Here is a 20,913-nt window from a genome sequence, read left to right as displayed (position 1 = left end):
GCTTATAGATATCTGAATGTTTCACTTCAGGTGGATTAAATGAAAACTTCTCTCCCCAGGTTGGCTTAAGTGCTTTTTCTTCGACGCTTTATTCAGCGAATCCATTTATTTACTTCAAAGTTTACACATTGTGCTCATTCCCAGCTTTACACTTTTACTAGAGTAGCTTTGCATAAGTCTCAGTTAAAAATAATCCTTATTTATCTGACACTGGGTCTAACTTTATTTTGCATGAAACAAGCTGTTTTAAGACAGCTGTCTTCTGATTGGCTGTCCCTCATGAATAGAGGGTTTAAACAGGAAAGGGGTGGGGCTTCTGTGCCTACAGCAGTGAACTGTCCCTTCTATCAGTGACATCACGCAGAGTCAAAATGAGAAAAAAAAATGTCTGGAACTTGGTTTTTAGTGCAGTGTGAAGCTGGGCTTTTGGCTCACAGGGATTATTTGCACATAGATATATGGACAGAAGCACTGAGCCACCGACACATTACACCTACACGAGCTGCTCGGCCGTGGAAATCAATGCCAAGAAACTTCCGGTGCACAATTTTTTTGTGCCAGTGATAATGTCAGAGGAGGTTTGGAGCTCTGCAGTTATTGAGTCAGCAAAACGTTGGTGGTTCAGCATTTGCTGACCCCGGTCTGGATCTTTGCGTGGTCTGTAACTTCATAGCTGAACTGCTGTGGTTTCGAAACGTTTCCAGTTTGCAGTAACACCGCTTACGGTTGATCATGGAAAATGCTGGAGGGAAGAAATTTCACAAACTTGACTCGTTTTAGAGGTGGCATCCAATTACAGCACCACGCTGGAATTCAGTGACCTCTTTAGAGCGACCCATTTTCCCCTGAATGTTAATAAAGGCAGACTGCGTATCTATGTGCTGGATTTTGTACACGTAAACTCAAAGATTAAGAGGTGTGGCCCACTATTTTTATTCATATAGTCTACTCTCACCTCACTGTTTGAAACTCTGGATGTGAGCATCCAGCACTTTAACCGTGTAAATGACAAATAATATGGAGATATAAGGAGTATAAGCATAACAGGTCCCCTTAAATTTTCTTAAAACAGCAAAGTGAGCTGTTTTCAGAGTCTTTTGAGTGAACTGTAAGAATTAGAGGTGGGTGGATCGATCCAAATATCGATAGTAACGATACCAACACTGGTTCTGGTATTGAAACGATACTAGCATGACTGTAACAATACTTTGCTTCTTTCAAGTTTAGTATGTAGCCCACTGAACTGTGTTAGTTATTTTACATCCCAGGTCTCCAAAAACCCAGTTTCAAAACACATGAAAAGCTGGTGTGTTGTGTTAACTAATTATTGTGGAAAGTAACAATCGCAGTGATATAGCGCTGATTAAAATGTGTTCAGAATTTGCAAATTGAGAATTCATCTCATAAGTCATGGCACACTACTCTCCCCCAATAAACTGCCTGAATAACTTAAAATGATTGGTACTGATATCTGCAATTCTGGCCCTGTATTTATTTGGTATTGGACTGATACCAAAATTTGTGATGTGGCACAGGACTACTGTGAATGAGGGGAAGTGTGAATGTTGAATGTTTTTGTTGAAATGTCCAGGCAAGTATATACATGTTAAATGTCAAGATCTATGTGTTTATTAAACAGCATCAATTAACACACAACATCAGGTTTTTTATTTCTATATGATAACTCTTTATAATTAAACAATAAGAACAAGTATTCTGATGTCCTGTAATCATTTTGAAGTTATAATTAACTTTTTAACTTTAACTTTTTGTACAAAGTATCAGATCAGTATCGTCGATGCCACAATGAATTTTACTTGGTATCGGTTTGGAAAGGAAATCAGTGGTATCACACATCAAGAGTATGAATGTGACTCTACTTTAATCTACTTTAAATTCCCAGAAATATTACCAGACATGACTTATAACCCTGCTCTGACCACAAGATCAACACTCAGCAGAAGAATAACTGAGACATTTTAACCCTAAAACACCCGTTTTAGGGTTTTCCTTGTTTCTTGTTCCTGAACCGAACGGTTTCTGTCATATTTCAGGCCGTTTCCAGAACAAAACGACTAGGTGTGCATCAAAAGTTAGTGAAAACCCAGAGCCTGTCCTAATGGTCGCCAAACCTCATCTTTATTGATATATAGTGAGGTATATTTGTACGAATCATTAAGAGTACAGAGGAGGTCGTCAGGTGGCATCTTCATGACATTTGGGTGGTGAGCGATAACCCTCTAAAGCCTGACCTGTGAAATAATTGCCAGAAAATTCTAATTTTTTAACTGTCTGATTAAAAATTAAATATTAACTTACATATATATCATTTGTATCATATTTGCTACTTTTTGTGTAATTAAAGATTTATTGTGCTATTTAATGTTTCTATTCAGGGGGGAATAACACTGATGATACAGACATCTGAAAAACTTACTAAATCTCATCAAATATGACATACTTGGTGTTATAGGGTTAAAAGTAAGAGGCTCAATGCCACAATGAAAAAAAAAACATAAAAAATGGTGAAGGTGAAGAATTCAATCAAGTTTCCTAATAATTAATTCCCCAGCAGCAGTCCTTGTAATGATTTGCTAATTTGCTCTCTTCACAGTATAAAGAAAAATAAAATGAAATCATTCTTATTAGAATTTATTAGAATATATTTTTGAGCAAAAATAAATTAAAAAGTCTGTTTTTCCTCATTTTCTTTCTTTTTTTTTTGTATGTGTTTAAATGTTAGGCATTAATAGCATTGACAGCACTAATGCTTTTTCCTTTAATCTGTGTATTCATCCATGTGTTTATTAGCCTACATATAGGCTATATTTATAATTTGTGTCATTACTCACACACAACTCTCTGGCTCAGTAGGCTGTTTATTTATCTAGAGGCTGGAAGTCTGTTTAATCAGATTAAAAAAAAATAACCAACTGAAGTCGGCTTTTTTATTTACACTTTATAAATAGAGATATATAGTGTAAGAAATGAATTATCGCACAGTCAAAGGCCCTTGATTCATCCAGTTTCTCAAAAGCAAGCATCTAAAACCCAAAACTGCCTGCATGGCTGGATGCTGCTGCACGGAGCTGTTTTTGGTGAACTGATCCTTTAATGTCCTTTAATGCAGTGTGGTTTAAATCCCAGCTGTGAAAGTAGCTTAAAGAGATACAAACTGTTCTAGAGGCATTACAATAAAATTGCTTTTCTGAGCAGCAGTGAGTGTGTGTGTGTGTGTGTGTGTGTGTGTTGGGGTGTCAGTCCTCGAGCTGTGGTGAGCCTCCCTCCCCCCTGAGTAAACTAGCCCCAGCATCTGTTAGTCTTTTCCACTTAACTACCCCTTGCTAAATCCAACCTGTACTTATCCCACGGTAGAGCGCCTTGCTCCGTCTCACATTGAGTCCCTCTGTCCTTGAGAAGGACGTCTGTTGTGGATGTCGACCCCTGCCCACACGCACCCACTGACACACACGCGCGCACACACACACACCCTGCCTTTGACCTATAGAAAAAGAGTGAGTGCAGCACACCCCTACATTCATATATTCTGCTATTTTTGCCTCCATGCAGCAAAATATGCCATGATTAATGGTTCTGGCTCTGGAAACGCTCGCTCACCCTCCCCGTGCTGACCAAAAAGTAAGAGAGCCTGTTAAAAAAGTAATTCATTCACACAAGCACCTTATGGTCTGAGCTCACATGACAGGTCTGGACGAGACTTTAGATTGAAGTCATTCCTATTTATTCCTGCCAGTTAAATTAAAACGCAGCTCTCGGGGCAACAGGGCACCATAAACACAAAATATAGAGTTATACAAGCAGCAGAGCGGCAACGAGACACAGGAGTAAACAGAAGATACCGATCTGTGGCCTCGGCGTTATTGAAGCCATATTCGTCGAGCAGTCAAACTTGGAGAGCAGAGCTGTACTTGAGGCCCTGCTGGGACAAAACAGCTGTAAGGCCAAACCCACAGAGGCCTGGCTGTTCTGGTTTTTAACAGACGAGGGCGTCGTTTCTGTGCTTTCTTTCAATAACTGCACAGCAGGGTGGCTCAGTTCGACTTTCAGTCTGTCTGGTGTTGACTGTGGGAGTCATATTTATTACAACAGGAGTTTTTTGTGAAGTGGGCCACATTTTATAAAACAGAAGAAAAGATTTAGTAGCTATTTTTTCCCCTTGTAAGTAATCACTAAATCTACAGCTTTCACAACACTTTATCACCCTTGGATTAAAACAAATCCTCAACTAATACAAAGACTTACAATTAAAAAGTATTTAGTCTAAAACTAGGCTTAGGCTAAGACTAATTTTTAAAAACAGGGTTAAATCACATACGAAAATACAGCCTTTAACAGGCTTTTAGCTGTGTTGTTTTTTTGTTTTTTAAATGTAGTTGAAATTTATTTTTCAAGTATTTATATGCAAAAGTTGATCTTTTAAAAAAATATGTTATCTTTCCTGTGGGTTTTGTTTTTTAAAAAGATGTTTGAAGATGTGATGCCCATCCTTCCACTGATACCATTTCTGATGAGGCTTCAGTGACCAGTAGATGGATCAACTGAAGGTCCAGCTACACCTTGCTTGTCCTGTGCCAGTTTTTTTGTTTGTTTTTGTTTCTTAAGAATATGGCGTTCAGATACTGTTTATCGGCTGTAGATAGAAAAATCATTTTTCTTTCCTCAAAGATAAACTGCTGAGATATATTTTGGAATCACCTTGCTGGTGTAACAATCCCATCTTACGCCTGTCGAATTGTGTTATCTTTGGCATTTCTAATAAACTCAACTGGAGGCATGGGAAGAAAGTACGTTAATAGCAGCCTGTCAGGAAAACACCAAGTACCTTAAAAAACAATTATTCTCTGAAAATGGTCAGGCCCTTGGAAGCAAAATATAAAGAAACAAGGGATAGTTCAAGGCTTTTGCACAATGCTGTGCATAATTAATGTTTAGTTATGTACATATTTAGCATAAAGCCCAATAATATCCTTGCTGTCCACCTTCATTTTATTGTACAAAAAGAAAAAGTAATAAATAATTTAAAAAAGCATCCGTCATCACTCAGGACTCATAATGACATTACTGCTGATGGCTCGTAGTCAGCGCACCACTATGAGCCATCTACTTCCAGCTTTCTGTCAACAAGTGACAGAATATGTGGGAGCCTGAATTTGAGTGTAGACTCTGTCCGTTACTTATTTTGGCACTGGTGGAGGGCAAAATGCCACGATAGCCTCGTGTAGTAGTTCCTGCTTCTGAGTAAGCAGGAAGAGGCAATTTATCCCACATTCACCCAAAGCTGAGTTCATTCAGGACTTTCAGGTCAGGTCATTTCACATCTGCTGCTGCACAGTGCGCCAACTGTGTGCCTGTCTTATTCTGTCTGCAACGTGTGCTGAATATAATATAATGAACCTTTAGAGATTTACAGACAAGAAATTAACATATATTATGTAAGCGAATGAGAGCGCAGTCCATATGTAATGTGTGTTTAAAAAATACAGTCCTTCGTAAATTAAATTGCACGCTCATATTGATCATGACCAAAGTTTAAAATAATGAGGTCAGTGTATTTACTGTAGAACTAACTCTGTAAAACCTCATTCTCAGTTTTCTTCTGCTCTCTGTTTTGTATGACATCATTGAGAGCATCTCAGGCACACAGCTCGTGGTGTGAACACGGAAGCCCCACCCACCCGATATTCAAACCTTTTGTTTGTGAGCTGCGGTCAATCAGAAGAAAGTCGTCTTAAAGGAAGATGAACTAAAACTGATTTGTTTCAGACGGTGGATGAACTGAGGGTTCTGCACCAAAGCACAGTTTAAAATCGATAAGATAATTTTAATCTGTGAATTATATGAAGCTCTTCTAACAGATTCCAAGAATAAAAATATGGATCTTTTTTTTTTCTGCACTTCTACTTTACAGCACGCCCATAGATCACCTGCCTGACATATGTACAGAGGCTGTGTCCTCACTGCTGTAGCCTGGGTGGTGATTCTGCCTAGAGCCATGTGCTGAGTATCATCTCACCATCCTGTCACTACCTAAAAAAGCCAGGATGGAAAATATTTACTTCTAATATTCACGGTGATAATAAGAATGAAAAACTGGGTATATATCACCGTATGAGCAATGTAGGCACTGCACAATGTAAAGGCACCCTGTAGAGTTTATCTCTTTCGCTTTCAGACACCAAAACACACTCTGGGTCCCTGTGAGGCTTTTAGTGTTAAACCACTAAGTGTTTTATTAATACATGTTCTAATTTGCAAATTTGTGATTAATAAAGTAGAAGACCCAAGTGTAAAAAGTTTAGTGACATTAAAAGTGAAAGAAAACTCCACAGTTACAGGATAAAGACTTAATGTCTGGTAACAGTGTGTAATAAAGGTCTCTTTAATGCGTCACTGTAAGATACATCTGAGATATCAACTGGCAAAAAAATGGGACATGAAAGGTTATTACACAGGATACAAAACTTGTTATTGTTCAGAAAAAGAATTAAACCTAAAAACTGTAGCTGTTAAGTGGAAAAGTGGACACAAGCAGAATATTACCAACAGTGATTTAAGGACACTTGATTGCAAAGTTGGTACGCAGCACAAACTTAACTTAAATAACTTTGGTGTGACTGTATCAGGTTTAATCATCTGATTTTCTTTTATAACCCTTTTTAAACACAAAATAGTCAGAAGATCCTTTAGTAATCACTTTCCATCATCCCTAAAACGACTGATAACTTAAGGACCTGAATGACAGCACACCATGGTGCAATGGTGCAGTTCTGATGAAGAGTCATGGCCCTGCCGTGCTCTGAATCGGATGCGCTGTTGTTGTGGTTTTGGTTTTCCACCCACGGCAGGGTTTTCACCCGGGAATTTTCGTGGTGGTAAGCCACCCAGATCCTGGCGCATCTTGTCTTTTGATCAATTTAGTTAGCACATGACGACCTCACACACTTTAAATACATGTCGTTTACTGTTCAAAACACATCCCCGGATGTCTTTCCCTTTTAAGGCTGCATTTCATAAAAAGATTTTTTTCTTATGTTAACGGAAGTGGTCTTTTTTCAGGCGAGGCAGCCGACAGCTTCTGTAAATTGCTGTGTGTAAACCCTGCACTGAATTTAAAGCTTATAGTCGCTCCTCAAAAGTTAGCCTCACAAAGCCAGATTAAATCTCAGATTTAATGTCAAGTCAGTGCCGAGAATCCACTGAGCTCAGCAGCTCAAAACAAAGCAGATAATTATGTTTAATGACATCTTGGTAATGATGTGACTCACTCAGTCCCGAACCTTGTTTATGAGAGGAGCGGTCCACTTAAAGTTGCACGATTAGCCTCACTGAAAGGCAGATTTATCTCTTTGTCAGAGCGTCCTGGAAACTCAAACCCAGCTTATATCGTTTTAGTCACACAAAAGAAACAAAGCAATATTGGTGAGGTGGTTTTGTGAGGCTAACTATAAACACCAAAAAAAAGAAAAGAAAAAAACCCCAGAACAACAGCTGCATTCATGAGGCGTGCTTCTTCTAGCTAGCAGCAGTGTAGAACCACAGCTGTGATGTCGGCTGTCACATCTGGTTTTTGTCAGAGTGCAGGAGCTGCATCTGTCTGGTTCTCAGGTAGAGACAGGTCTGAAAGAGAGGATGCTGGAGGTGGTGTTGGAGGATGGGATGGTGGCTGCATGTCACTGCTGGGCCTCCTCACCTGCAGCGAGCTCCACCTGTGTGATAGCTGTCTCCTCATGCTCTTCTTCTTAGGCTTTCGGGGCCGTCTCCTCTTCTCCTCGCTCGTGGACTGGGGGCGGTCGCTCAGGGTGTCTGAGGACTCGTCAATGTACGCCAAGTTCTCGCCGAAGAAGTCGAGCAGCTGGCAGCTTGGTGAGGGGGCTGTGGTGATGTCAGGGGAGGGAAGGAGGACTTCGGGTAGGGATGTGGGCACAGGGGAGGAGCGAGAAGAAGGACTAGGGTCAGGTGCCTGATTGTGGCTATTGTTTGGTGCAGATTCATAGTTCTCTGCTGGAATCTGTTCATCTTTCCTCTCTGATGTGTCCATATGTGCGAGTCTTACTGATCCCTCCTCCATGCTGCCGATGGTTTGGCACGGCTGGAACTTGTGGGGTGCCATGTAGGAGAAGGAGACTGAGGAGCCATCTGACCTGGAGTCGAATGCAGACTCTGATCCGGAGAGTGACCCTTCCTGCATACGTGCCCCTACAACATCCAGCTGTGAACCGGAGCGGGTTACGGGGACGGAGAATGAGCGGGACAGGTGGTGAGGAAATGACCTGCCCTGCCCTTGCAGAACCCCAGCAGGGTCAGCCCTGTACCCTGCTGCTGATATGGGGACCGTTCCCCCTCCAGCTGGACTCACCTGTGCCTTTGAGTTAGTTCCCCTCACCCCGGACGAATTGTCCTGCAGTTCACTCATGGAGCTCGACAGGCCAGCCCAGTGACTTGACAGATGTCCATTCTCAGGTCCCCCTCGCACCCAGTATCCCAGTGTACCCTGGGCTCCCCGGCGGATGCGTCGGCGCTCGCTGCGTTTCCAGCGCCGCCGCTGCAGGAGGAAGGGGTCATTAAATTCCAGAGGATTTGGGATGCGGAAATCCTTGGACATGCTCTGCGTCCAGTCTGTTGCGTGGGCCCTCAGCTCCTCCATCTGACAGGGACACAGGTTAACATTAGCTTTACAACATAGAAGAACTGACACAAGTTTAGGTGTCTCTCAGATAACATTTCTGGAGTCTCCCACCTCAGCACGAGTCCTTTTAGACAGCACCCTCAGCCAGTTGCCTATCATGGTGAGGATGGAGGCAAAGTAGGCAAGACCAAACACGATCCACAACAACACCAGAAGCTTGAAGAAGCTGTTGTCTTCAGTACCTCCAACTCCATGCAGAGAAAGTTGATTTAATTTTTAATGTGATGTTCCAGTGAACCTCACAGAACAGAAATGACAGAAAGAGGCAGTCCTGTACAAAGTTGACCATTCATCATTAATCAAACCTCAGCGGGGGGGAGACTACAACTGTAACTTTGTGGGTGGATAGATAAACCTCGTTTTTGGGTTATTTGTATATAAATGTCATATAAATTGTGAGTGAGTGATATGTTCAGGCTGTTTGACCTCTGACAGAAACAGACCACAACCCAAATATATGCAGTTTATCATGAGAATGACGAAGAAAAGAGCAGAAAAACAATTCATATTTGTGTTAATTAGAGGTTTCATATAAAAGGGCACGGAGGTGCCTAGGTCGCGGCGTTCTGAAGTTATTGCATTCACATTTTTTTCAGAAAACTTGCCCTGTTATTCAAATTTGTTCCGTCAATACAACTATGATATCAATTTGAAATGCCTACATCATCTAACTTGAGGTATCGCATTCACAAACTTCGGTGTCCACACCGCCCAGGTGACGAGAATACCCCATTAGACTTTCAAGGCAGAGGGCTAAAAAGCACTCCCTCAGCAGAGGATCACACTTACAGACTGTCATTTGGAAAAGGATCTGTGAAAATGCCCATAACACCACCATTAAACTGAAACACTGAACATAATCTGCTCTAGACCAGGTTACATGTTCAGCGTATGTTGCTACAACTTCACCAGGTAAAAAAACGAACAACCATCAACTTGTTGTCCATATTGATTAAAATGTGTGTGTGTTTGGTCTGTACCTGGTACATAGTCTCCAAAGCCAACAGTGGTGAGCGTGATGACCACAAAATAGAGCGACTCCAAGAACTTCCAGTTTTCCACTTTCTGAAACACGACCGTCGGCACAGCGAGGAAGATCAGACAGCCAATTAGGATGGAGAGAACTGCTGAGGTCACACGCACAGTCGTGGGCCTGACCTTGCGTTTCTATCAGAGAGAAAGATAGAAGCCAATACAGATGCAGAATAAATCAAGATCAACACACATGTAACAAAAAAGTGCAAGAATTAAACTAGATTAAACCAAAAAGGAAAAAGAATTGTCTGGATTCAGGCTGAATGTTGAGATTTGTCAGCTTTTTATTGGTCCACACTGGCATCTTCATCACATGTCTGCATCTCAGGATTATTTTCTTTCTTTATACTAAAGTCATGGACTGAAGATGTAACAGTGGGGCAGCTTTAATACCCATCTGTTTGAAAAGTCCTGAAAGAATAAACAAGTACAACATGACTTGACTATGGTGACCATGATACTCTTGAATAAGGCTGCTGTCCGGTTGCTCTAAGCTGTGGCTAAAGTGCTGATTCAGCTGATCTGACTCTAATGCGGGTTTTATATGAAAATTCACTTACAAAGACAGTTTTTGTGATTTTTATTTTATTTTTTGTGGAGAAATAAGGTTCCAAGAACAGCTTTATTTAGTAGTTCAGCTTTTCTGGTAGGACTCTGCAGCCCAACTGACAAACATAATCTCTGCCTGGGTTCCCTGCCTAGTCGGACATGTACAAAGCAGCTCATTTAGGAGCTGCCAAAATCAGATGCCCAAACTGGCTCCTTTCGATGTTAAGGACTCTATTCTGAGCTTCTACCAAGTGACCAAGCTCTTCACTTTATCTGTAAGGCTGAGCCCAGACATTTGGTTCTTGCATGGTTCTAACTTGCAACTTAGAGAGAACCAAACAGTTTACTGCGTAGAGCACTGATAAGAAGTCTGTGCCTTGTAGGTTTAAAGCTGTTTACTCCTAAGTTTTGGCTGATGGGCAGGACAGACCATTCTCACCAGGAAGAGGGTCTCAATCTTGGCCACAGCTCTCCGCAGCACCGTGCCCATGTGGTCGCCCACTCCAGCGAGAAGTATGCCAAACATGGGGATGCCAACCAAAGCGTAGCACACGCAGAACAACTGGCCGTAAGGCGTCCGAGGTGAGAGGTTCCCAAAGCCTGTTTGAAGGATTAATCAAAAAGACATGACGCTAGTTATAAAAGCTGACATGCACAAACAATTTAAAGAGGGACCTTGTGTAATTATTTTAATTAGTAGGGCGTATTAGAAAATATTCATCAGCTGTGACTCTACAATTCATGAATACTTTGTTGACCAGAAAAATAAAGCTACAGTTTGATCACATTTTAAGTAGCGTGTCTTTGAAACAAGGACATAAATAAGCTCTAGTGTGACATTTATCAAGCCATAAAAACACCTGCAGGCTAAATCCTTGCAAATTTAGATGATACCAAACTACATTTAAATGCTTCAGTGAAAATAATGCAGGTAACACTTTCTCAGAAAAGAGAATCTCAACAGTGCATCAGGTGGATCATTTTGTCACTCAGAGAGCAATGTTTCCCCTGCAGGTGAGCTCTGTCACTTACCTATGGTGGTGATGATGGTGCCACAGAAGAAGCAGGCAGACGCGATGTCCCAGCGGGTGGTCAAGTTGGCAGGAACTCTGCTCACATTCAGGCCTGCCTCGACTGCAGACATCAAACCCTGAAGGAATTTAATTTTTCATCCAAGTTTTATCTATTTGTTCATTTTATTTACTCACATTATGGGTGTATTTATAATGCATGGACCTCGTAGCGTACATAAAGAACGATATTAAGTAAAATCTGGAAAATAAAAGCAGCACGTGGTAAACAGTAGGAACTTAAAGATGGTTAAAAGGACGTGTTTTAACACCTTGTTTAATGTGAGATTAAGAAAAATACATGTAGTCTGGAGGATTATGTTCCACTCGAATTCAGACTTTGTGAAGCTCAATTTCAAATTAAAACATTCAAGTTACAAAAGCCCATCTGGTTTGAGCGATAATGTTACTACAGCAATTTGGTTATTTACATTTACATTCAGCATCTTTAATTTGCTGTTAATCTAATACCGACTGGAAGCTTCGGCCTTCTGACGGCACACTTCTAAATATTTACTCACTAATGTTAAACAGTGTGCACTTTAAAACAGCTCAACTGTGCTGACATAACTTCATTTACATGGAAACAAATCGAGTAAGCCTAAAAAATATAAATACTTCAGTGCTACTTACTTTGACCACCTATCCCACACAGGTGATATGACCCCAGATATTTCTGTTTTGTTTTTTCCTAATTCCGTTGCCGTTTTTCCTAATTCCGTTGTGTTTTGTGAGCTTTTGCAGCATTTTTCTTATTGCTGGTGTTTACTTAAGTTGCAGTCCATTTGGCCTCTCAGGGCCACCGTAAATAAACCATATTTTAAAGCTGCTTCAGAGTGTGAGTGGGATAATAGTGACGTACTGTGTCCACTGATACCTGTACAAGCTCGTGAAAGTCCGACTCGGTGACGCAGTAGTTTTTCATGAGGAATTCTTTCTTGGTTGCAAGCAGCTTTTCATGTGCCAAGGTCTCTGTGGGCTTTTCCAGGGTGACAAAAACAAATGCTCCCATCACCAGGTACAACATGACTCCCACCAGCAGGGTGGTGAGGGTAGTGCACCGCATTTTCTCCCCGCCTTTCTCCCTGCCCCTCCAGGGTTAAAGGGTCTCAGCTCACAGGTCCAGATCTGGTTGGGATCTCAGTCAGGATACAACTGGCCATAAACAGGAAGTTCCTTTAGAGAGGTGCTACATATGCAAGCACGGAAATATCTTTTATAAAAAATAAAAATAAAAAGCACCACAAGTGTTCTTGGAAGACATCTGTGCATCAGGCCCAAACCTGAGAGTCACTGACACCAAACGTGACAAACTACTAACATGGTGGAAAATAATGACAAGCACTTTAATTTAGTGAGACTTTCATGGCTTGATTTGTATGACTGTTATTAGACAGGTGATTGAGTGAATCCAGGTTGTTGGCACACAGTGTGGATGTTTCAGAGCTGTTGCACAAAACGTTTTCTGCATTAAAGGTCCTTAAGTCACACTGCATGTACACTGAGCGACTCGCTGGTCTTTTAATTAACATTCAACTAGTCCAGATTGTCCAAAAGCAGAGCTGTCACTGATGCGATAGCTATTGTAAGAGGTATACGTGACAAACAAGCCGTCCTCTTTCAAGTTTACAGTGTTATAAGACTTCAGATGTTCGTGTCGGTGGGTACTTCCCAACGTTATACAAGATTTTATCACAAAATTGTTCTTTAAAAGCTTTTTGCATGAAACAGACTGGATTTTTTTTTTTTTGCCCTCGTTTCTCAAGCCCTCAGGTAAGATTAAAAGGTGAGGCACAAAAGAGCATTCATGATGTTGCACTTTGAGAAATAGCATGCAATCTGTTACAAGGCCAGCTGATGAAAATGACACACCATAGACCAACATTTACTTGCCAATTGATTCTGGATTTTTTTTTTTCCCAGCATACATGTAAAAAGTAAATGAGATAAATATAAATATAAGCCCTAATTTCAAGTCACAGCTGTTTCCTCAGGTTACACTGAGGAAAGATGGCAGGTAAAATCAGTAGACTGACAACTTTGCTTAGACAAAGATCATTTCCACTGACGCAGTGTGAGATGTTACTGACGTTGGGACTTGTTTAACTTGGAGTGTGACAAGAGACACTCCTAAAAACAAACCATATCTTAAACCCAAATCGAGATGTGGTTCTTTGAAATGGAAAAAAGGTGCTGCGCTTTAAGAAATGCATCCAGCGTGATCATAGTCTAATACAGCAACAGCGATAGTCCTATTGAAAGGAGCTATTCAAAATGCTTTCTGTAGTCTCCATGATAATGAATGTTTTATAATTGAGAAAAATAACAAAGACAGTACCTTAACTCACTGGAGTCAGGAGCTCATCCCATGTTAAAACTCTAGAAATCAGCTGATAGAGAAATATCGAAACTCCTTCTTTTTCTTCCTCTTCTGCTCGCTCTGCGACGCCTCCAACGTCAGGGTTCAGGAACGGATGATTGCGTGTCCATTTCCTTCCCCTTCAAGCCATTTGAACACTTTCAGGTGCACAGAAGTACAGACTAGTTCAGGTCAAAAACAATCAAGTATCTAAAGTGTAAATCTATCAGAGTAGTTCCAAACTGGCGTATCTCCTCAATTCTTTTTCAGCAGGGTATGGGTGGCATTAAATAAATGTTCTCATTGCAGGGTGTTTGTCATAATATCTGGAAAAAACTGACACACACCAGGCCACCCTGCCAGTGGGTGCACAAATGATTACACTTTGCCAGAACTCCAAACATACATCTTGACATTAATCGAAAACATGGTTAGGTCTTATCTTCATTTGGCTACTTTGAACCGTGTTTACCTTTGAGTCGGATACCCAGAAAAACAGGACTGGGATTTAGGAGCTTCATGCTTTGGGTCGACTGGCCCCGGTCGTCTCCACGTGGACCTTGACAGTGTTCTGAGATTTCCCAGAGTTTGGCCAACTGTTAGCATTCTGCGCTAATGGACTGCTGGCTTTGGTTTGTGTGGACAGTCTAAATCTCTGTCCCTGGCGTCAGCACTGGCAGATTATTAGTTATCACAGTCTAAACCTACACAGGCATATTTTTATATTTTGCTAAGATGTGAAGTGAGGGCGACGGAGAAAGAGACTGCATGCGTCTGACAGACTGTGATCTAATCCCAAATTAAACAATGCTGCAGGTGGGGTAATAAATCATACACAGAGCTGTTTGGAAAGAGGCACAAAGCTGGAACAAGATGTGTACATGCTGTTCTTCGGTTTGCATGTAAGGCAGGTGTATAAAAGAAATCCAACCCAGGAATGTCAAACTTACTTCACATCATTGGCCACATACAGCTCACTTTGATGTGAAGTGGGTTGAACCACTTAAACTACATGGTAAACATGTAAAGTTATAGAAAAGGTTTTGCTGCTTAATTAATAAAAGGTTTTCATGAATTAATTTCCTTGTACTTTGGTGTTGTATGGATGGCAATGCGGGGTCTTAAGCAATAGGAAAAGCTGTAAAACTTAAAATATAGTTAAAAAGTTCAAAATCCATGCACTCCACATTTTCTAAGCTGTCCAGTATTGGAGTCTTTGCCAGGTTGATTTATTTGACATTATGTTTGACACCCCTAGTCTAACCAAACAGGGTTAAACTAAAGTACTGGTCCTCAAACTCTACTCAAAAATGCTGTCTCTCACCAACAATAAAAATAATCCAAATACTTCCAATTTAAAAATGCTGTTATAGCATGACCTTGCCCACTACTGAGCCCACAGGTTCACAGCTTTAAGAAACAAGGCACTACAGAATGTGATTGGTCATGACTTCGGCTTTGACTTCGACTTCTGCAGATCCTCTTTTTACAGCTACAAATTCTCGCTTTATATCTTTCTCCACTCAAACACATTTAGTTAACTTTGGAGGTTTGAGCTCCAGTTTGCAGGATAATCTACGTGCATCTTTTTCTGTGTGCTCCACCTGAATCTCAGTTTAACACATGTACACATAGCAAGGATTTTGAGAGTTTAGAAAACAGGGTGCAGTATGAAACTTACAAATCCAAGATGTAAACTAGAAACTTTTAGTGAAGCTGGAGACCTCTGTCACACTATAAAATGAACAACACTTTGCACCGTAAAAATATTCAAGTATAAATTCTCATCATCAAGTAGTTCATAAAGAAACCTCTTACTGGAGTTTCTGAGACTAAGTATTAATAGTCCTAAAATAAGTCTATTTGGTTTTCTGTTATCGGAGTTTTATAAGAATTCGTACATTTTGTCAGGGTCAGGAGTTGTATCTCTCAAGGGTTTAACCGATCCAAAACATTAATAACATCACACTGTACAAAAACATGCCGTCCATTTCTTTGTTTGAAAGACTTCAGGGTGTTTATTCATAGTTTGTTTAACATAAAATATGAGTGTTTATTCACTGATGCTATCACTGCTTTAGTTTGTGTCACACAGAAGAGTTGCCACTTTGGAAAGCTTTTTTTAAGAAAACATATATATAAGGGAAAAAAATCCAGATTTTGTGATCACTGGGTTGTATTAAAATAACTACAGCAGCGGAGTCTGTAAAACCCTAAAAAAAGGACACAGCAAAGATGATGCTAACAAGACACTGGGGCTTTGGTGACTGTATTATTTGTACTGCATGAAATTAACACAAAAAAGGACAATCTATCAACACAAGTATCTGCCACAGCTGGAGAAACAAAGATGTTTTCTCACCCATAAACCTGAATCAGCCTCCAGAGATGAATAGGATTGTCTGTGGGTAAGACTGTAGTATCTGCTAAAGAATTTACAGTGTGAGGAGAATATAAAGCTCCTTTAGATGTAATTACCCCCCTAAAGAATTTCCCTTTTTTAAAGTGAGCCAACACTGACGTCAGAAGGAGATCACAGGGTACGACTCTGGATCTCTGGTTTCATGCTCTGGGAAAAAATGATCCACAGAAATAATGACAGGACTGTTTGGGGCTAGAGAAGCAGCATTAAAAAAAAAAAAAGATAAACTGCCTGACATTTTGCTTTGAGGCAACAAATCTAAGAAAGAATATTTCCAATGAAATGCTTAGCAAACAGAGTAAACGCACATGCAGGAACACTGATGCATAAATCTCAAGAGTGACTTTTGCTGTTAAATTACTATTGTGTCTGTAGTGTCAGCGTTTAGACCACATAAGCTGGAGCAGGAGGACTGATCATCTCTTTTTAAAATCAGTGTGACAGTCTATACATGTAAACCGACTTTTAAACCACACACTAAATGACAAACCTGAAATAAACAGACCAGTCTCTCCTTAAAAAGCACTAACATTATAGCTCACAGTTCGTCCCCTGAAAGACACTGCTGCACATCTTACCTTCAGTTTGGAGAAATGTTGCTGTCCAAGTTCATGTAGCACAAGTTGTTTCACTTCAGCACTGAAGGAGCTCTGTGTGCATGTGTGTGTGTGTGTGTGTGTATGTGTGTGTGTTGTGAGAAGGCACTTGTGCATGTGTGTTTTCTCCTTGGAAGGTGTTTCCCCATTCTCGTGACTCTACATCACTCTGACAGAGGACAGCAGATTGTATGAGGAGGAGGAGGAGAAGGGGAAGATAAAGGGGCAAGGCGTGAGAGTGGATGAGGAGTCTATTACAGTGCTACGAGTGTGATTAAGTGCCGTCAGCGCAGAGGAAGAGCAGAGGGCCCGGAGTTTCCTGAGCTGGATCTGGGTGGGGGCGGGGAGGTTCGGCTCTCTGATTCCTTCATCTCGCCATTCTCCCGTCTTTTTAAGAAGCAAAGAGACACTTGTTTCTTCACAGTCAGTTACTGCAGACACAGTTTTTCATTCACTAAGGGCAGAATTGCATCATTAAACAACACAGGCTCTAAAGTTGGAAAAGAATAACTCTTCAGTTCAAGTGTTTGATTCAAGTCTGCTTCTTGTATGCTTTCAGCACCTTGTCAACAACACATTCGTGACCGAAAGGCAAAGGGAGAGGACTTTGGTAATTGCGGAAATACTTATGTGATTTAACCAAGATATTCCACTTAAAAAACACTTTGAGGCTCTCTTCATTGGACCGTGGCACTCATTTAGACTTAATTGTAGGCAAGCAGTAAAAACAAAAATATTCTCTCACACAGCTAACTAAACAGACCTTGAAATACAAAGCACACAGCCCAACATAGCGCTCAGAGAGACAGCGGTTTAATAAAAGCAAACCTTTTATTCTAATCACAAACACAACACAGATACATTCACATAAAAGTGTCCAAAACAAGGCAACAAATACAATTTAAGTTTCCCCACTCAGGGTCAGACCTCGGCGCCAAAAGACTACAGATCCCAGAGTTATGAAGGCGGCTGAGAGTGAGGTGAGGTGTTTGCGTGTGTGTGTCACAACTTTACAAACAAAAAGTACTCTACCATTAAATAAAATGTAAACATAAAAACAAAAATCGCTCCATTTATACAAATGTGACGCAAACTAAAAATCACTGGAGGAAAGCACAGCCAGGGTTAAAGGAGAGATTCACTGTTTTTAATATAGTTTACTTTAAATACTCATATCTTGTTATCTATATAACCAAATAAATGGCCACTTCCTCCTGTCCTTAACAGCAAAGCATTTCATAAATGGCTAAGCTGAAATTAAAATTGGAAGCTGGACTTGTAAATGAAATTCCCTCCTTTTGTTTCTTTTTGATTTAAGCTCACCTTTCTCTGGACATTTTCTAACCTATAAACATGAACTTTGGATGTTCACGTGGTGGGTCACACCAGAATGTAAAAATTCATGTATTCATTCTAGTGGATTGCAGCAGGTACTGTACTTGCAACATAATAATTCTGCATTTTCTTTATTTTTGGTCCATTTTTGGCCCAAACATTCTGACCCACAAATTTTATAACGGAGGGCACAATCATCATTTATTATCAAAGTTGCATTATTCACTTTTATCTAACTTCCTTAAAAGTTGATACAAACAGAGAGTCAAGGGTGTGAATATATCTTCAGAAAAAAAAGTGTTGGTCTAAGGTAAAAGAATAAACCTGACTATCTGATTATAATGCTATCCAGGGAAACTTTGGGTCCTGTCAGCCACGTGAGTGTTACTTTGACACATTAACACCACCCTTAACATGGTTGCCCATCCCTATTACATTGAGAAGACTTCTCTAGCAGCTCGAGGAGCATGGCAAAGTTTCCAAATTTCCCACATCTAAATCCAATTAAGAAGCCGCAGGACATGCAAGAAAAATCGAGATCCATGGAAGCCCCACTCAAATAATCTGCTGTCAACATCCTGGTGCCAAACACCATGGACACCCCAGAGGTCCAGCGTCTGTGCTGAGAGCTTTGTTGAAGGCAAGAAGGGAACCTTATTGTGGATGAACTGTTTACTGTTTACAGCCAAGTAAGATATACTAATATGCAAGTTAGCATGGGTGTTGGTGTCATTTTGTCTGTTAAGCCAAATGTCAAGGGGGTAAACAGAAGAGCCGAGAGAAAACAGAAACTCTCCAGGAACTGTTCTGACTGACTGGCATCCACACAGCCAGCTGGCACGCAAGTAGCTATCGCAACACAAAGAAAATTTTATGAATTAGTTCTGGAAATATGGCTGCAAGTGTCTAGAGTAAATATTCCACAGAGTCAGAGTCTGTTCAAGGGTCATACCAACCTTTGGTACCAACCTTACCAAACTTAACTACAACATGCAACTCCTTCAATGTACGTGAGGACCTGTGAGTATAACTTTAAGTAGAATTAAGAACCTATCCTTTACCAGATCAAATCCTGTAAACACAATGGTGAAAATCTGCTGTTTTAGGGTACATAACAAACTTGACATTTCTCCCAACTCAACTACAAAACGATTTACATGTTATCTACAAATGTGCAAGAGGAAAAAGCAAATAAATTAAAAGCTATTCATTATAAGACACCAGCTTAGTTCATCTAATTCTAACAAAGAAAAGCTTCACATGTTTAGTTTATGGGAATTTTGTTTTGTGTAACTACTGAGAGTGCTTTAGTGTAAGACACAGAAGCAGAGCGGGAGAGGGAGGAGAGTGGGAATGCAGTGTGTATCACCATACATGGAGCGGAAACCAATCCAGGTTACACTGAGTCATAGACAAGCTTATCCCAGTCTCTCTCTATCCCCCCCACACAGAGACAAACAGAAACACCAAGATAGGGACACAAAGGTGCAAATTCACAGCTAATAATTCATACACTCACACTATGTTTTCACACATTTTTTTCCTAACACCTCCCCTCTACGAAAACACATTCAAGTGTCCAAAAATAAGCCACCTGAAATGGTTTAAAGATTCAAACATATTTGCCACAACAGGCCTTCCTTGGCTTGACCCTTTTGAAAAACAAACTTATCTTGACAAGTGCTTGTTTAGAAAAACACCAACTAGGCACCGTTTCATGCAAAGTAAGAACGGGCTAGGCCCATAACTTAATTCTGAGTTACGAAAAACTAAACAATCCCTTTGGAAAAGTGGTTCAAGAAACATCAACAAGCATCACTAAACCACCACCTCAGTACCTAAATATACAGGTGGGTGTAAAGTGACACCATTGTGATGGACAGCAAAGTCTCCATGTGGTAATTTGTGGATAAACTAGAGGCCATTAAAACATTTTTGGATCCACAGGGGAGGTGTTTATTCTGTCAGTGCAGGTCTAGTTACCTGCACACACACGTAAAGAAGTCCACAGCTGATTGCAGCTTTTTAAACTGCTCCTGTGTTTGTTTCAATGTTTTAATTGCTTTGAGTCTGTTGTGCAGCGGCTGTTGTCCATTATTCAGGTTCATGGTAAAGCCAGGGTGAGTCAGGTGTTTCCAAAAGGTCTGCAAAAAACCTGTATGCAAAAACAAGAACATTTAAGGCAGTACTTTAGTCCTGGATCAAATTCACATCCCTTTCAACCGATTCAACCAAGTTATATGGAATATCTCCTGATTTTCCTTTGTTATGATAAATATTAAAGGCTGTGATGATTTCTTCCCTGTTTAGAATAAGAAGCATATTTTTAAAAAAGGTGTAAACCACCAAACAGACGCATGACTCACATGGTGATCTTGTTAAATTAAAAGCAACCAGATAAGCATCAACATTTGTTTCTGGTTTCTGTATTTCACATAAATTCTAAACTATTGGTGCCTGTGTGTTTGCACTAAGTAAAACAAATTAGCTTCAAACCTGAAAAAAACAAAACAAAGCAAAACAAACAACAAAAAGTAGTGACAATACAAGTATTAACAGCTTTGTCCTTAAAGTAAGTGAGATCCCTCTGCTGGAGACAGGAAGTCATCACATTTGCCCAACTTATCATGACAGATTTTCATCTTCCCCCTATAAAGTGAATGAGAGAGACTAAAATATGCAATTATGGACCAGACATGGGTGTTGACCGAAGTTTGAACCAATTAACCTTTAAAGTTGATCTGGATCTACTTGATCCAAGGACTTGGAGGTATATTCTTACTACCTGATTTTTTATTTTTTGTTAATATCTTGGGATGTTAAATCTATTTGAAAATGTG

At 40.4% G+C, this 20,913-nt stretch overlaps 1 protein-coding gene across 5 annotated transcripts; it reads right to left on the bottom strand.

Annotated features, from left to right (window-relative positions):
• Positions 1–3,238: 3,238 nt before the first annotated feature.
• On the bottom strand, positions 3,239–20,913 carry kcnk4a (potassium channel, subfamily K, member 4a). 5 transcript variants are annotated; one of them, XM_042221310.1, is made up of 7 exons: positions 13,700–20,913; positions 12,239–12,516; positions 11,324–11,441; positions 10,722–10,891; positions 9,688–9,874; positions 8,759–8,895; positions 3,239–8,665 (listed from the first exon to the last, which is right to left on the bottom strand). In XM_042221310.1, exons 2-7 carry the CDS (start codon positions 12,425–12,427, stop codon positions 7,592–7,594), a joined length of 1,875 nt encoding a protein of 624 aa, XP_042077244.1. In that variant the 5' UTR covers positions 12,428–12,516; positions 13,700–20,913; the 3' UTR covers positions 3,239–7,591. The 5 variants fall into 5 exon arrangements, with proteins under 5 accessions (XP_042077244.1, XP_042077253.1, XP_042077247.1 ...); XM_042221319.1 differs by having other exon boundaries at positions 13,710–20,913; XM_042221313.1 differs by having other exon boundaries at positions 12,239–13,878; positions 16,721–20,913.

The sequence above is a fragment of the Haplochromis burtoni genome, unplaced genomic scaffold (genome assembly GCF_018398535.1).
Source record: "Haplochromis burtoni strain Fernald_Lab_line unplaced genomic scaffold, NCSU_Asbu1 Contig_4, whole genome shotgun sequence".
Classification (NCBI taxonomy): domain Eukaryota; kingdom Metazoa; phylum Chordata; class Actinopteri; order Cichliformes; family Cichlidae; genus Haplochromis; species Haplochromis burtoni.
Note: the sequence above shows the minus strand (reverse complement) of the source record. Positions and strands in the feature narration are given on the sequence as shown.

Coding starts and splice junctions, on each gene's coding strand:
- kcnk4a (XM_042221305.1), bottom strand. CDS start 12,427: ATGCGGTGCACTACCCTCACCACCCTGCTGGTGGGAGTCATGTTGTAC. Junction 10,892..11,323: donor CACCATCATCACCACCATAG/GTAAGTGACAGA, acceptor TCCTTCAAACAG/GCTTTGGGAACCTCTCACCT. Junction 9,875..10,721: donor CCCTCTTCCTGGTGAGAATG/GTCTGTCCTGCC, acceptor TCTCTCTGATAG/AAACGCAAGGTCAGGCCCAC.